Below are 16,069 nucleotides of genomic sequence, written 5' to 3'. Positions count from 1 at the left end.
ATATTTGGACAACAATTTAAAAAAATTAGAGTCCCTTACCCCAGAATGGATTGAGCAGTTGTCAGGGGAGAGAAATTGTCCCCCGAACCGGGACTTCAGCAAATAATAATATTACATTGTCTTCATTCTAAAAAGCCATTATTCGGAAGACACCTTCATTTCAGATGTTTGCGTGAAAACGTATAGTGCAGTTGAGAGTCTTTGAGAGACAGTAGGTGACACCCACTGAGCAGCAACTACACATACTAGACGCTACCCCAATTTCCTTACATGGATTACTCCTTTATTACCGATAACAATGTTAGGAAATGGAGAGAGAATTGCTCTTACATTCTCACTTTAGAGATAAGAAAATGGAACCAGGGGGAAGTGAAATCACTTGCTTAAGGTCACATAGCTATGCCAAAGAGAAAGGCTGCCTTGACCTCGGTTACCTAGCCTGGTACTAGCAGCCAGGTTTCCATGTCGCTAGGAGTTGGCCAGGTGCTCACAGCTTATTCCTGTGGAACATAAACGTCAGACAAGGTGACTTCATAAGCATCTTTAAAGATGCTTTATGATACATCTTAGATATTAATATTAATTTTACTTATTTCTTATGGCTAAAATTTTTAAATTATAGATGTGGCTGAGTATTTCTGTTGGAGAGCACTGTACTAGTACTTTCTTATAATGAAGTTAATGTCCATTCATGGACATATTTATTCATCGATTCAACAGATGTGTATTGTACACCTACTACATGCCATGCACTGTCAAGATGAATCGACATGGTTCTTGTAAGGCCTGTACAGTTTCATGACTAAACAAGCTACTGGACAACTTTTTTTCCAATAACAAATGTTTATTTGTTGAGTGCCTGAGGTGAGGCCAGCACCATTCTAAAGGCAGCTGTGCTTAAGTGAGACAAAACCTCTCTATCATTAGAACTTCTGTTACAGTGAAAGAACCAGATAATAAACAAAATAAATAAAGTCCATAGTACATGAACAGATATTAAATGCTGTCGAGAAAATAAAGCTGGGAAGGTTGATAGGGACTCTAGGAAGTGTTGCGATTTTACACAGTGTGGTGTGTTAGATCTGGAGGTACTCGCCACCCATCCGCCTTCGTGGAAGAGGGGTGCTCAGCAGGCATTCTCCAGCTTTCATCTCTTTCAGAGTCTGCCTTAGCTGCAGAGAGCCACCCCTCCATGGGGCAGCCTGAATTCAGTAACTAAATGAGACATGAGTATAAAGGCAGGGCCACTGCAACCTGCCCAGGACACACTAATGAGCAATACTGGCTTCAGAACTCTCTCTGGGATTGGGTGACGCTTTGCCAGGCCTGCATTGCAGGTGACTTCATCGGCCTACTCCTGTTACAGCTCCCTTCACAGCTATGGATCCCTAATAAACACCCTGTGTGCCAACTTCTGTCTCAGCATCTGCTTCTGGAGAATGCAACCTGAGACAGATGGCCAGGGAAGGCTTCAGGGCGAAGGTGACATCTTTAGCCAAGAAGGAGAGGAGGAAGTACGCTCTGTAGAAATATGGGAGAAGTGCTGGCCTGGAAAAGGAGACAGCGAGTGCTTAAGGCTCTACGGTGAGGGAAGTCCTCAGGGTTTCTAGGATTAGCAAGATGGCTAGGTTGCTGGAGAAGACTGGGTGAGAAGTGCAGACAGAAATGAGTACAGAACGATCACCAGACAGACCATGTCAGGCCTGAGGAATGAAAGGACTTTGGTTTTTTGTTGGGAACTGCCCCGCCTGGTTTCAGAAGCTGTACCCCACATGGCTAAGGCTGAGTGAGTGACCTTCAGACCATAAGCCACTATGGAGACAAAACTTATCCCCCTGGCAGGGGCGCCACCTCTGCTTCTTTTACTTCTCCCTGCCTGGCCCCCAATTCTTGATCCGTTAGCCACTTATGGGTAAGATTCCTCAAGGGAAGAATGACCTAACACAGGCACGATGATGGGGCCCCCAGGAATGTACTTGGGGGGGCCATAGCAAAAGGGGGTGATGGACCCTCACCCCTCAGCTTTGACATAGCCCGAGTCCTCATTCTGTCTGTGAGAAGTCTCCTAATCTCTTGGCTGCCTTACTTCCCCTGCCTGACTTAAGCCTGAAACAATGACAGAGGGCAGTGCAGCCCTGTGCTGGAAAGGGCGGGTTCCCCAGGTGATCAGGCTTAAGAAAGAATACATAAAATCCTGAGAAACCTGCTTTGCTAAGAATGCTCTTAATTAAATGATAAGGGTCTGATCAGGAAATGAGTTTGTTTCCCAAAGATTTGTAGCCCTTTAGCTAACTGACCCTGACTGAGAATAAGCCCTCATAGTTCTTTATATGTTATCTATTGTTTGATCCTTACTGCCGGACAATGGTTGATGAGCTTCACCTGTATTTCTGTGCAAATGAACCCAACAAAAGCCCAGTGAGGAAAATGCTCGTGGCCCTTCTCCTTTGAGAGACTGGCCACCTTTCCTCCCCAAGCAGACTTAATCTCATCTGTGGTGGGTGTGGTGCTGGGTGAGGGGGGGGCTGCAAGCAGACCACCCCCCACACACACACAGTTTTTTCTTTAAGTGAGATGGAAAACCATTGGAGAGTTTGAGCAGAAGACTGGCTTAATCTGCATTTTATTCTTTAAATTACATTAAATTTAATTTTTGACACCAACTCAGGGCCATGATTATTTTAAGATTAACTCCACCTACTCCCACCCTGAATATTTTGAGAATCTGAGGTAGCTTATTTTTCACAAGTGAATATTTCAGCATAAATGTCTAAACAGTAAAGACTTTAAAAACAAAAATAAAGTGCCACCATTGTAAACCTCCAATAACTCTCTGGTTATTTTTAAAAAACTTGTCAGTATTCAAGTCCTCCACATTTCCTTTATTTTTTCAGTTGATTTGTTCCAACCGGGGTCCAACATAGGAGCCCAGTCTGGGTGACTTTCAAGGCAGGCCCATGCCCACAACCAGAAGAGAGACTGCAGAAGGAGGTTCTTTGAGGGTCTAGATGTTCAGCAGGCAGCTCAAAATTGGGAATTCAGACAAGTCATCCTTTGCAAATTAATATTACATTTTTAAAAAGTTATGTTAAGCTTGGTAGGCCAGCAATATAATAAGGCTAAGAGTGCAAGATTTTAGAAAAGACATATACATCCACTGTTCCCATGTTGATGTATTTTCCCCCTTATCCTCTTTTTTTCTAGTGCCTTTTTTAAAGGTTGTTTTAAACTAAAAGTTTCAATTTCAGCTAAGTCAGTAACTCTTTGTCTAGGACTCCTGAAACGAAGGTTTTTTTTTGAGACAGACCAGGTGAATAGTTGCTCCATTTATTCTGGAACTAAGACTAAATATATGTTGCTGGGATGTACTTTTTTTTTTTGAACTAGTGTTTTCTATAAACTCAACGTAAAACAAGTTTTTTTTGTTTTGCTTTAGCGAGAAAGGAAGGAACAAGGGACAACTTACAAGGTGAAGCAACCTCCTTCCTAAATTTCTGGATCCAAACGCCCTTCACTACCTACTCACCCAAGAGCGATCGCGAGCTTTGGGCAGGACCCGCGCTCGCTCATGCGCAGTGGCACTCCGCCGCGGCCGCCCCGCCCACTGGACGCTGGCCCCGCCCCTGCCTACCTTAGCACCCCAATTCCGACGGTGCTGTGTTACCGCCACACTGTTCCGACGTTTTTCCTTCCTCCCTCCACTGCCCCGTCCCCTGCAATGGCATCCGGGTTGGTCAAGCTGCTGTTGCGGGGCCCTCGCTGCCTCCTGACACCGGCCATCCCTCCTCGACCCCCGCCAGCTCGGGGGGTGAAGGACTTCCGCGCAGCCGTCCGCTTCCAGAAGGAGTTGGAGCGGCGGCGTCTGCTCCGGAACCCGCCGCCGCCCGTCCGCCGGTAGGGGCCGCCTGGGGAAGGGGTCAGGGGGACGATGGAGGAGCCGGGACCTCCCGCTTGGCTTCGGCCGGGCGGCGGGGAGCGGTCCTTCGTCGCTAACGCGCGCCTGGTTCGAGCCTAGGAGGTTTGCGATGTAAATACTCACGCGACGAGGACGCGTGGACTGAGCCGAAGATGCTGGATTTGTGCCGCGCTCCCGTTGGAACTCCCATTTAGAAGCCTGTCAACTGCGATAAGGGAAGAAAGCGCTCCACAGCATTGCGATTTGAAGGAAGAAAAAATTAAGTGTATTTCACCACAATTCCACTGTCTAGAGTAAAAGGGAAACATTTTAAATTTAGGTTTTTGCTCTAATTAATCTTGTTTCAGTAATAGAAGCTCTGGTCGAAAGAGACGCAGATCTTCATAGGACCAAATCAGATCCCACTGTACACGAGATTTTGCATCTTTTTCTCTCAAATAATGTGTCTGACGTCTTGTCATGGCAGTACAAATAGATGCACTTTGCTCTTTTGTGGCTACACTTAACGGGCATTTGAGTTCCATATTATTGCTATTACAACTGATGTAGTAGTCAATAGCTTTGAAGTTATTACTCCTTTGGAGATTTAGTATGAAATTTCGGCCCTGGCTGGTGTGTGGCTCAATGGATTAAGTGTGGGCTGCGAACCAAAGAGTTGCCGGTTAGATACCCGGGTTGGGGCACATGCCTGGGTTGCAGGTCAGGTCCCCAGAGGGGGCCACTCCAGAGGCAACCACACACTGATATTTCTCTCCCTCTCTTTCTCTTTCCCTTTCCCTCTCTTTAAAAATGAATAAATAAAATCTTTAAAAAAAAAGAAATTTCGACAGCTACTTTAATGTTGCCCTCCACCCCGCTAAAAAGACGTTAGGTAATGCGGTTTATACACCTACCAGTAGGAATATGCATGTTCATATTCCTGTACTGTTTGAACACAAGCATTAACATCTTTTCCTAATATTTATTTTTAATTCACATTTCTCTGATTATTGTGAGGTTGGTCATTTTAGGATTTTATAGTTGGGAGAAATTTGTGGATTACATACACATTTTATTATTTATAATTCAGATCTTTAAACTTTGCTTCCCTCTTTTACTTAAAAGTTTTATTTTAGGTTAATAGTCTTTTTAAAAAAACCTTTCAGTCATTCTTGGGAATGATTTTGAACTTCTAACCTACTTCTAAATTGCTAAATTAAATGGATGTTTTCAGTAAAATATATGATAAATACAGTGTATTTATTGTTTATGGCTTGAGCCTGTGAAATTATCATTTGTATTTCACACCTAGGTATTAAGTGTAGTTGCATGGTCAGAGCGCTTTAATGTAACACTTGGCTCAAAGGCAAAAATATTCCAACAGTGTGTCTAGCAAAGAACAAATAATCATCTGACTTGAATTTTAACTTTTAAAAAATCAAAGCATGGCACTAAAGTGAAAGTTTTGTGAAATTTCTTTTATATAATTAACATAATTACATCATCAATGAAAAATCTTTGCACCATAGTAACATCCCATTGTTTTCCTTGCCATCTATCAGCTGTCCTCTGTTTCACGTTTTCAGGTCGGAGAAGCCCAACTGGGACTACCACGCTGAAATACAAGCATTTGGACACCGGCTACAGGAAACCTTTTCCTTAGATCTCCTCAAAACTGCATTTGTTAATAGCTGCTATATTAAAAGTGAGGAGGCCAAGCGTCAAAAGCTTGGAATAGAGAAAGAAGCTGTTCTTCTGAATATTAAAGACAATCAAGAACTCTCTGGACAAGGGTCCTCTTTTTCACAAACGTGCCTCACACAATTTCTTGAGGATGCATTCCCGCACTTGCCTGCTGAAGGCATTCAGAGCCTTGTTGACTTTCTCACTGGCGAGGAAGTTGTGTGTCACGTGGCTAGAAACTTGGCTGTGGAGCAGCTCACTCTGAGTGCGGAATTTCCAGTCCCCTCGACTGTGTTACAGCAGACCTTCTTTGCAGTGATTGGAGCCCTGCTACAGAGCAGCGGACCTGAGAGGACTGCGCTTTTCATCAGGGTAGGTCATTATTAATTGCACGTACCAGGACAAATCTGAGATAGAAAAGTTTCTTTTTGTCATTCATATCTGTGCAATATGACCTTGGAAGGTTGTTTGTGAAATGAGAGAGACCTCGAGCTTTTTCATGGTAGTATGTTAATTATTCCAGTTATGTCTCATTGAGGACCTTACCAGGAGTGAATATGAAATGCTGGCTTGTGAATTTGTAAGGCCTGCAAGCTATGTCTTTAGTTTTGCACCCCGAGGTCCAAGGATACTGCCCACGTAGTCGATGCTTAGTAGCTGTGTAGTGAATGAATGAGACAGAAGGAATCTCTGGAGGGCCCAGTGTGCTTTGGAACCGTCAGTAATAAAATCTTGGATTTTTGATTTCCAGTGACGTACATCTAGCTTTGAGTGAGCCAGCAGCTTAGCTAATTAAAACGAAATGTGATCCATATGACTTGGCTGCCACTGTCCTTTTTGAAGTCATTAACTGAGAGAATTTTTATCCTCTGCATTGGAGGAAAGCATGAGTTTTTGGTTACTCTTACATAATGAAAAGTCCATACAATCACCGTAAGTTAAAAAAAAAACCAAACCAGTCTTGATTCAGACATTTGCATGTGGGACTTTTAAACCAGCATCCCTTGCTGTTGGAATCTATCCATTTAGTTTTGACACAGTTTGATGATTTTTATAGAGAAGGGTATCTGTATTTACCAACACTCGGGCTTCATTCATAGGTAAAACCTGTCTTGTTTCCCCTGTTAAGGCCTGTGATAGGTCTGCCTTTGGGAAGCAGGTATGTTAACAGATTTGTACTTGGCTTGTGGACTGTGAGTTAGTGCATTGCTTTCTGAGCCTGGTCGACATTGGGAACAGGCTCTAATGGGCGCTGCGTCCCCTGCTGGAACCTTCCAGCCGTGCTCCTTGATATGGTGTGGGCTGCTCCTGCTCTTCTTGGCGTGTGGTTTCCTGGATAGATTCTTTAAAAATGGCCACCCTCTGTGAGTCCCACATCAGGTCCTCGAGTTTGTACCTGAGACGTCCGCTACAGACTTCCCTCCACCGCTGCAGGCGGCCCCTGATGGCCTCCTGCCTTTAAGCCAGGAACAGTGTTGGCTGCCAGAACGTCCACCCCTGCCCCAGGTCGGAGGTCGTGGACACTGTCAAGACCCCTGGGCTCGCGGGGAAAAGGAAAATGTCCCCTGCTTTGCCCTCCCAGAATTAAATAGCTTTTTCTAAAGACGTTCTCACAAGTCCTCCCTTTATTTCCATTTCTTCTCTCTCTCTTTTTTAATTGCCCTCTCTTCTTCGGAGTCTTAGAACCCTCTCAACAATTTTCTGTCATTTTTTCAAGATTTCTGTGAGGTAGTTGTGAGAGCATTCTGGAAATACTTGCTCACCATGTTTTCCTGCCCCTTTGACAGTTCCAGGTGTAGAGCCTCTTAGATAATTCAGAGACCTTTGCCTAAGTCATGAGCATTTGTTTAGTTTAGTTTCATTTTTGTTTGTTTCCCATCCCAGAACGGACAGGTTTGAATTGTCCCGTTGTCCATGCCAGGCACCGAGCTACCTGAGCTACACAGGACGCGGGTGTTGCCTTGAGTGTCACCAGGCAGATGATTATCGTAATAAAATTTATGTGAGAAAACTATATGGGAAGGCAAAGGAATAGTGCTTTTTTCTTTTATTTCCCGTAAGTTTTTAATTTCTCTTAAAATTATACTTTGAATTATAGTCCATGTATTTTCTTTACACTAATTTAAGCATATAAATTATATTTTTATGTGCAGGACTTCTTAATTACCCAGCTAACTGGAAAAGATCTCTTTGAGATTTGGAATATAGTCAATCCCATGGGGCTGTTGGTGGAAGAACTGAAGAAAAGAAATATTTCAGCTCCTGAGTCCAGACTTACCAGGCAGTCCGGAAGCACCACAGCTTTGCCTGTGTTTTTTGTTGGCTTATACTGGTTAGTAAAAGTTTAATTTTAATTTCTTAACATTGTTTGGAAACCTTAAAAAATGATTTTTCACAATTCCTTAGTAAAACCTCTAATTGCATTAAAAGATTTTTAAAAATCTCATTCCTGTGATTATCTGTATACTACTTCCTTTCCTGCTGGCCATTCTTAGGGAAAGGTATGTAATCTGTGGATTGTTAATAGTATCTTTTTTACTTCCCCTGAATTTCTTTTTAATTTTCTTTTTCAATTACAGTTGACATTCAATATTATTTTATATTGGTTTCAGGTATACGGCATAGTGGTTAGACAGTTACATGATTTACAGAGTGATCTTCTGATATTTCAAGTACCCACTTGGTACCACACACACTTAATACAATACTATTGACTATATTTCTTATGCTGTACTTGACATCTTGTGACTACTTTTAACTGCCAATTTGTATTTCTTAATTCCTTCACTTTTTCCACGCTTATAGTAGCTTTTCATAACCAACTATTACTATAGAATTTCATGGCATATATGTTAATCTGAATATTTCTGTAGGAAAAAAAAATAAAAGTTTTGACTCAAGTTTTACAGATTTAACCCCAATCCACACTGACAACAGCTTTAGCTGAGCCAAGACTGGAAAAGCAAGGGTTTAGTTGTCAAATGTATACGTATATGTACATCAACTTATGCTCAGAACTTTCTGGTGTTCTTAGTAACAGTTGACCTGCCCCCAGCTGAATTCAGGTGGGTTAGAGTGTTAACTATAAACAGTGAATATCTAAGATAACTAAGAATGGAAAGATACTTTCTTGCTTCTCAGGCTGGCAAGCCTTAAACATTTCTCTTGTCAGCAGTTCACAAATACCAAAGAAACAATGGTAGAATATTTCTGTTACTCCTGGCGGGTAGTGGCGCCAAAATGAGATTTACAGGGTGAAACTGACTTGTGCACTGTGCTTAGTGACGCACCAGGTACTTTCAGACTGCTGCTGTTCTTTTACCCTAGTGACAAGAAGTTGATGGCAGAAGGGCCTGGGGAGACAGTTCTGGTTGCAGAAGAAGAAGCTGCTCGAGTGGCACTTAGGAAACTGTACGGCTTCACGGAGAACAGACAGCCTTGGGACTATTCCAGGCCCAAAGCGGCTTTCAGAGCAGAAAAGACCCTCACTGCCGGCTAGCCGGCCGAAGCTGGAGGAACCTGAAATGCGCCTCCCGTCCAAGTGCAACCCAGGCCTGACCCTGCTTAGCTTCTGAGGTCAGACGAGATCGGGCGCATTCAGGGTGGTACAGCTATAGATGGAACCTGAAATTTATAAGCAAAACATTGAGACAGGTGTCACAGGTGTTCAAATTGTAGAGAAATGCTTTATTTCTCATACTGAGTTCTTCAAATTAAACAAGTATTCATCAGGGCATGTGTTTTATTTTTTAAGTCATTTTTTGTTGTCTTTTTTTATGTTTTCCCAATAAATTTTTACTGGGTTCTTGACTTTATTATTGTGTATAACTTGTACAATTAAGTGTATTTTATATCCTTCTAGCTTTGAGGTATAATTTGAATGTATGTTTTATGTGAACTTTGCTGCAATGCCAATAAAGTTATTCTTCTCTAATTGTTTAATTGTAGTTTAATTTGATTTACCCAGATGAACTTTGCCTCTCTAATATAATTTTAGCTAAAATAAGTAATGTTATAATTTAACTTTTAGAAATATAAGGTGTGTACTGTAGCAACTAGGTATTTATACCATTTCTAGATTCCATCTAGGTTTTAAAATCTGTGTACTAATTGATTATATTTTTTCAAAAATTTTATTTATTTATTTTTAGACAGAGGGGAACAGGGGGAGAAAAAAAGGGAAAGAAACATCAATGTGTGGTTGCCTCGCATGCACTCCTGTATTGGGGACCTGGCCCACAACCCAGGCATGTGCCCTGCCTGGGACTCAGACTGGCAGCCCTTTGCTTTGCAGGCCAGCACTCAATCCACTGAGCCACACCAGCCAGGGCTAATTCACTCTCTAATCATTCACCTTCTATAAAATAAATAGCAGAAAAGATATATTTTATCCTTTTAAAGGAAAATATAAAGATCAAAAGCAGCTTAAAGTATTGAGGCCATCTAATGAAAAAATTGTGTATTTACCAATTTAATATTCCATAACTGTAATTATACCTAGTGCGCACCACGTACTATTCTATAGTGTTTAACATTTAATTCAGTTGAGGACAAATTTTAAGTGTGTCCTTCCAGTTCTTTAATCCTTTGTGTTCAATTCATTAGTCCACCTGCAAATTCCCTTTGATTTCTTTCTTTTTAAGAAATAAATTGTTACTTTTAAGTAACAAATTGTTACTTGTTCTGGCAACAGTAACAATTTTTAGTTTCAGTCTATCAGTTTGCCAGTCTCAGGAATTAACAGGAAAAATGAGAATTGGCAGTTGAGACTATAAAAGGTAAAATGTGTAAACAGCATTTTTGGCATAAAATCTTTATAAAGGAAGATGAAGGACTTTTGAATCTTTTCTCAAACTGGTTAGAAAAGTGAAACTTGTGAGAGTTTGCAGATATCACTGCTAGCTCATAGACTTTTGGGAGTGGAAAGTTTGAGAGTTACATAATTGGTTGAATTGGTAGACAAGTGTAAATTACTTCACCTTTCTTTTGAGAGTCAATCATTAAATACAGACAGAGGACCAAGCCACACTTCTGTGTGTTGTCCACAAAAAGTAAACGTGAATTGATAAGTAGCTCACTGACGCAAGAGGAGAAAGGAGATTATTACAGAAAGTTCCTGGGAAGCAAAAGATGGTAAATGCCCCACAACCACATACTCATCCAGTACATGCAACATGTCAGGTTCCAGGTAGAAGATCCACATTTTATTTCAGTGAACATTTTTTTCAAAGGTTTTTAAAGAAGTTGCAAACTCAGTCATCCCCTATAAGTAGTGCTGGTAACGCAACCCCAACTTTCTGTTCGTGGCAGTTTGCACGACCTTATTAACCTCCAAGGGCAAGTACCCTCACCCTTAGATTTTTAAGTTTCTAAGCCTTGAATGCCTTTGACTAACCTATGCAACAAACCTAGCTCTAATGCAGAAAAGCTCTTTTGCAAGTAAAGAAATCCAAATTTTTTATGGAAAATTATATTTCTAAGTGAAGTGTTTTTTGCACCTGAATTAAGTTGTGCTTTTCAAAAGCACCCAAGAACACATCATAGGCTGGAATGTAGAAAACAAATCAGCTCACTTCTGCAGTTCTATATGACATGTCTTGAAACTTGGAACCAACCTGGACAACTATTTAATTTGCTCTAAGAGAATAAATCCTGCATGAGTTTTATGGGTGGACAAGAGAAACGTGGGTTATAAGGGGTGTGTAACCAGAACATTAAGCGACCATTTGGAAGACTGGGTTTTTGACTAATGTCCACCAGGGGTGTCCAACCTTTTGGTGTCTCTGGGCCACACTGGAAGAAGAGTTGTCTGGGGCCACACATATGTTACCACAACAATGTTTCATAATGGGTTATGTACAGCCATCCTGGGCCGCAGGTTGGACACCCCTGGTGGAAGACAGTTGTCACGACCACAGGAAGTTGGTGGAATATAGAAGTACTGCTACTTGAACTGGGCATCGGAGAAAGACATGAGAGCCATTTAGTTTGAGATTCTGACGCCCTTTCTCATCTCTTCCCACTCCACTTCCCTAAGCCCCAAATGCTCATTTAATGGCACCAAAAAAGGTTTCTTAGCCAAAAATGTAAGATTGACGTCTACAGACTCAATGCATAAGCCTTACTGTTTTTAGTATGTAGTGCTTTATTATATACGTACATATAATATGAAATATTACTCGCAAAGTGTTTTATGTGACCAGGAGAGAGTGAACTATATTACTAAAAACTCAGACTCCCAAGGAGGAAGCAAGGGCTGTGTATCATGTTCAGCATGTTATGTTTTTTGGCCACAAGATGGTGGTGTAATTCCACTTTACAACTAAGTAGTGTGCAAAGTACAGGATCGGGACACGGCTTTTCTCTCCACACAGGAGAGATTATGTATGTATGTGTAGGACACATGATTACAGTGAAACGAGACTTTTCTGGGCCCCTTGCAGCTCTACCATTCTATGAGTATGTGTGCAGAAGGTAGTGCACCTGTCCCTGCAGGTGTAAAGTGCAGAATTCCATGTAGGGATGACTTACCTCTGATGCTCAGGTCTGGGTGCTCAGCTCTCCTATTTACTGGGAAGAGGGCAAATGTCAGGGCTTCCATAGGTAAAACTTTTAAGAGACTTTTTTTGGGGGGGGGCCACTTCTTCCTATGTTTTTCTCCTACTTTTTTGATGATGGAAGAAAAGGCACTGACTGCCGAGGTAAGGATATCTTATCGTCCGTCTTCTCAGCTTGCAAAACCAGATGTGGCCGTTTCTCTCACCAGCGGGCCAGCTCACAACTCCCCCAGCGCAGGGACGCCCACGCAGGGTGCCCGGCAGGCAGCGTGCCGCCCACGTCTGCACCCCTAAGCCTACTCTTTCCCCCTCGGCTGCCCCCTGGGCTGTCTCTCCAAACCTCAGTTTGTAAAGCCCCCTACCCTTGTCCCCTGGGACCTGCAGCTTTGGGTCCCCCAACTTTGGTTCGCTCTCAGAGCGCCTGAAAGCCATGGTTCTCTCTGGAACACCAAGAGTGACTGTTAGACTGAATCCCATCTTGCAAACCAAGAATTCTTCGGGGAGAAAATCTGTGCAGTCAGAAATCATCATCACGAGCACATACCATCCTGAGAAGAAAAGCAGGCGGTTTGGCGTTGCTGCGGTCCATCCTCCAACCACACTCGCTTGCTCTTTCCGTGTGCCCGACAGCCTGTCATGCTCCCTGACCTCAGAACACGCAGAGTTTCGGGAGAAAAGCCTCTGGGAGAAAAACAGTTGAGAAAATGAAAAACATTAAATTGTTCCCCCTTCGGTTAAGGAAGAGCTCCACAGAATGCCTTTTCACCGCATCTGTCGTACATTAAAATTGCAAAACGAACTGATGATTTTGATCCCACGGCTTTTGCAGAAGACGTAAGCAACGAGGTCGCTGACAGGTAGAGAAGGCTGTTTCCAGTGAGGGGAGGGAGGTTTGGCTGGCTTTCTGACGACCCTTCCGCTACATGAGTTACAGATGATGTCCTCTCCACAGCAAGAGCGCGTGTCAGAAAAGGCCAGGAGACACTCGGAGGTAGGCAATGTGGTTAATGAGACAGATACAGTCAGCGGTCGGCAGACCATCCTCAGATTAACGTGACAGTGGTGCCCGCAGGGGTCCTGACCACCGGCCCCTGGGACTCGCTTCTCAGTCCTGTGTTTGTTTTTCTGGTCTAGGAAGGAGAAGCGCAAGGCCTGCCACCCTCCTCTTTACCTTTGGTAGCTGGGATTATAAATTTCAGGTGGAGGAGGTATACCTCCAAGAAAGGTAAACATTCACTTCCATTTTGCTTTTCACCATTCAATTTCATCTGCAGACCCTCATGATGCACCTGGTATCACTGCAGAACAGTGACTTTTTTTTTAGCCAGTTTCTGCACATCTACGTCCTTTTTCTTGATTTGGGAGAAGGAATCTTCAAAGAAACGGAGCGTCGGAGCCAGTGGCGTCTTCCACTCCTCCACCGTGGGAAGTGGGCTCTCTGTAGGCCACGCTGCCTTTCAGCACCGCGGGAGGGTGAGGACGGAGCAGCCGCTCACCAATGCATGCTTTGTGCATGGTTCGCATGCAACGCAAGCGAACCCGCTTTGCATGCTTTAGGGCTCCATCAGCAAAGGCGTCTGGGAGAAGTTGGACTCTGTTGAACTCTCTGTAGCCTCAGGCTTGGATCACTGCGCAGAACACCGGCTGCCGCCCAGAGATCAACGTCATGACGCAGGAGGGGGGTTCATGGATGTGCAGAGTGTGATAGCTGCCTAATGGTGTCCGCTGACTTAGGAACGCACGGTTCTTCTGGTGGTCCAAGTGACTACCTACCGTGTGCTGTTACTATCAACCTCCTATAAAAGGGACCCTGTCCTGGGAGGGCTGAGCCCCCTGAGTTTCCAATGTCCCTTCTCCCTCTGTCCAGCCATGGAAAAGGTCCAACCTTGTCCTCAGCAAGGCTGAGACAAAAGCCAGTGTGCAGAGTTTTTGCTTCGTATTAAAGCTCAGTTCCTTGCAGTCCACAAGCAGCTGCCAAGTGGCCTCAGTCCCCATCCAGGCAGCTTACAGGTGGCTTAGCTTGTTTTCCCTGCTGCTCCTGTGGCGCAGTCCACGTGGCTGCTGGCCATGCAGCTGCTAAGGCCACATGGCCCTGGAGAGAGGACGTGTGAGTGCATAGGGCAAGTGCGGGTCACGTGGGAGGGGGAGAGAACAAGAGCTTCTTTGTTTCCCTGGGATCATGTTAGTTCGGGCTTGGGGTGGACCAGCAGAACCAATTTTTTCAAAAGAACCAATCAACTTCCCAAGCTTATGCGGGCTTTTGATAGGTGTACACCCCCTGCTGAGACTGACGGGGGGGGGGGGGCGGGGCTTTATGGTCCAGCCCCTCCCCCTGTACCCCACAATGATCTGCTACCAGAGGTGGGTGGAGAACGGAGAGTTAATCCTCTTGGAGAAACACAATGCTGAGGTGCCCTGCAGTGTGAAGAGCTGTAGCTTCCTAGTGAAGCAAACAGGTTTACGATCTGTTGACTAAGCTCGATGTCTAAGTCCCTTTGTTTTCCTTTTCTATTAACAATTATTTAAATATGGACAGTAACAGTACTTGGTACCCAGAAGGTACTTTAACGAATGAATGAATCAATGGCATTCATAATTCTTGGGTCACTGATAACACTATTCCTGTTTTAAACTATTCAAAATAATGTAACTGAATGGGACCAGAAAACTGGAAAACCAGTAAAGTTCTAAAAGGCATTAATAAGTGACTACACCAGCATGTTTGCTAGAGTACAAGCGGTCTGTGGCCCTTAATCTCAAATTGGGAAAACATGCCCCCTTTCCCGCTCTCTTATGGTTAATCAAAGTGTCTCTGCTCAGCTGCAAACCGAAGCTCAGCCCACTTGACAAGAATTACAAACAGCAAATTGGTGGAGTGTTGAAGGTGAAGTTTTAATATAACCATATTTTTAGGGCTTTAAGATGCACTGGACCATAAGACACACCTAGGTTTGAGAGGAGGAAAATAGGAAAAAAAAATGTTTGAGGCAAAAAATGTGGTAAGATATTCAATAACCTGTGACCCCACTCCACCACCCCCCGACAGCAAGCCAGGTAAGCTACATTTGGACTATCAGATGCACCCCCACTTTCCGCCCAAATTTGGGGGGAGAGAAAAAAGTGCATCTTATAGTCCGAAAAATACGGGATTAAGAGTGATGAGTAGAGTTCAGAGGTTAATAATATGTTTGTACATTGCCCTGGCCAGGTGGCTGGGTTGTCATAAACACAAGGACGTCCCGAGTTTGATTCTGTCAGAGCACATGTCTAGGAGGTGGGTTTAGTCCCCCGTCAAGGCAGGTACAGGAGACAACTGATGGAGTGGGCTCTCTCTCTCCCTTCTCTCTCTAAAATCAATAAGCATACCCTCAGGTGAGGACTTAAAAATGTTTTAAAGTATTGATTAAAAAAGTATTTTAAACCATTCTGATTTTGATAAGACTACCCAAATCTTGAAGAAATTAGTAGGGGGGGAAATAGGCAAATAAACAAATGGTAACATTAGAGTTGTGATTCGTTCTCAAAAAAAAAAATCTTGTCATTAAAAAAAATAAACTCTAGCCTGTCACCAAAAGGACACATCTACCGTTCACTCTGATTTTCGAAGCCTGTTAGTCCCCCCCCAGCCACTTCTTTCTGCTTTGGCCACAAAAACCCTGCTTTTGCTGATAATACTGGGCCCTCGCTTGAGTGAACAGGTCACCGAGATTAGAGGCGGTTCAACGAGATGGTTATTTCTCTGAAGTGATCTACAAATGGAGAAGGGGGTGGAGCGGAGAATAGTATTTGCTTGTCAGGTTTGGAGGGAAAAAGCTCAGGGCTTTGGGTTTTTCCACTGCTTACCAAAGTGCAGAGTTTTTATCAGAAGAGGTTGAAGTCTTTACAAAAAGGCTGTTTCTTGTGTTGCATTTTCAAACAGCAGAGAAATACCTTT

The 16,069-nt window shown here is 43.4% G+C and overlaps 1 protein-coding gene across 1 annotated transcript; it reads left to right on the top strand.

Annotated features, from left to right (window-relative positions):
* Nucleotides 1-3,650: 3,650 nt before the first annotated feature.
* MRPL44 (mitochondrial ribosomal protein L44) lies at nt 3,651-9,520 on the top strand. Its single transcript, XM_037139227.2, has 4 exons — nt 3,651-3,894; nt 5,482-5,950; nt 7,732-7,910; nt 8,906-9,520. The coding sequence occupies exons 1-4, from the start codon at nt 3,719-3,721 to the stop codon at nt 9,075-9,077; spliced, it is 996 nt and encodes a 331-aa protein (XP_036995122.2). The 5' UTR covers nt 3,651-3,718; the 3' UTR covers nt 9,078-9,520.
* The last annotated feature ends 6,549 nt before the right edge of the window (nt 9,521-16,069 follow it).

This window comes from Artibeus jamaicensis, unplaced genomic scaffold (genome assembly GCF_021234435.1).
Source record: "Artibeus jamaicensis isolate MK-2021 breed Jamaican fruit bat unplaced genomic scaffold, CSHL_Jam_final contig_1015, whole genome shotgun sequence".
NCBI lineage: Eukaryota > Metazoa > Chordata > Mammalia > Chiroptera > Phyllostomidae > Artibeus > Artibeus jamaicensis.
Note: the sequence above shows the minus strand (reverse complement) of the source record. Positions and strands in the feature narration are given on the sequence as shown.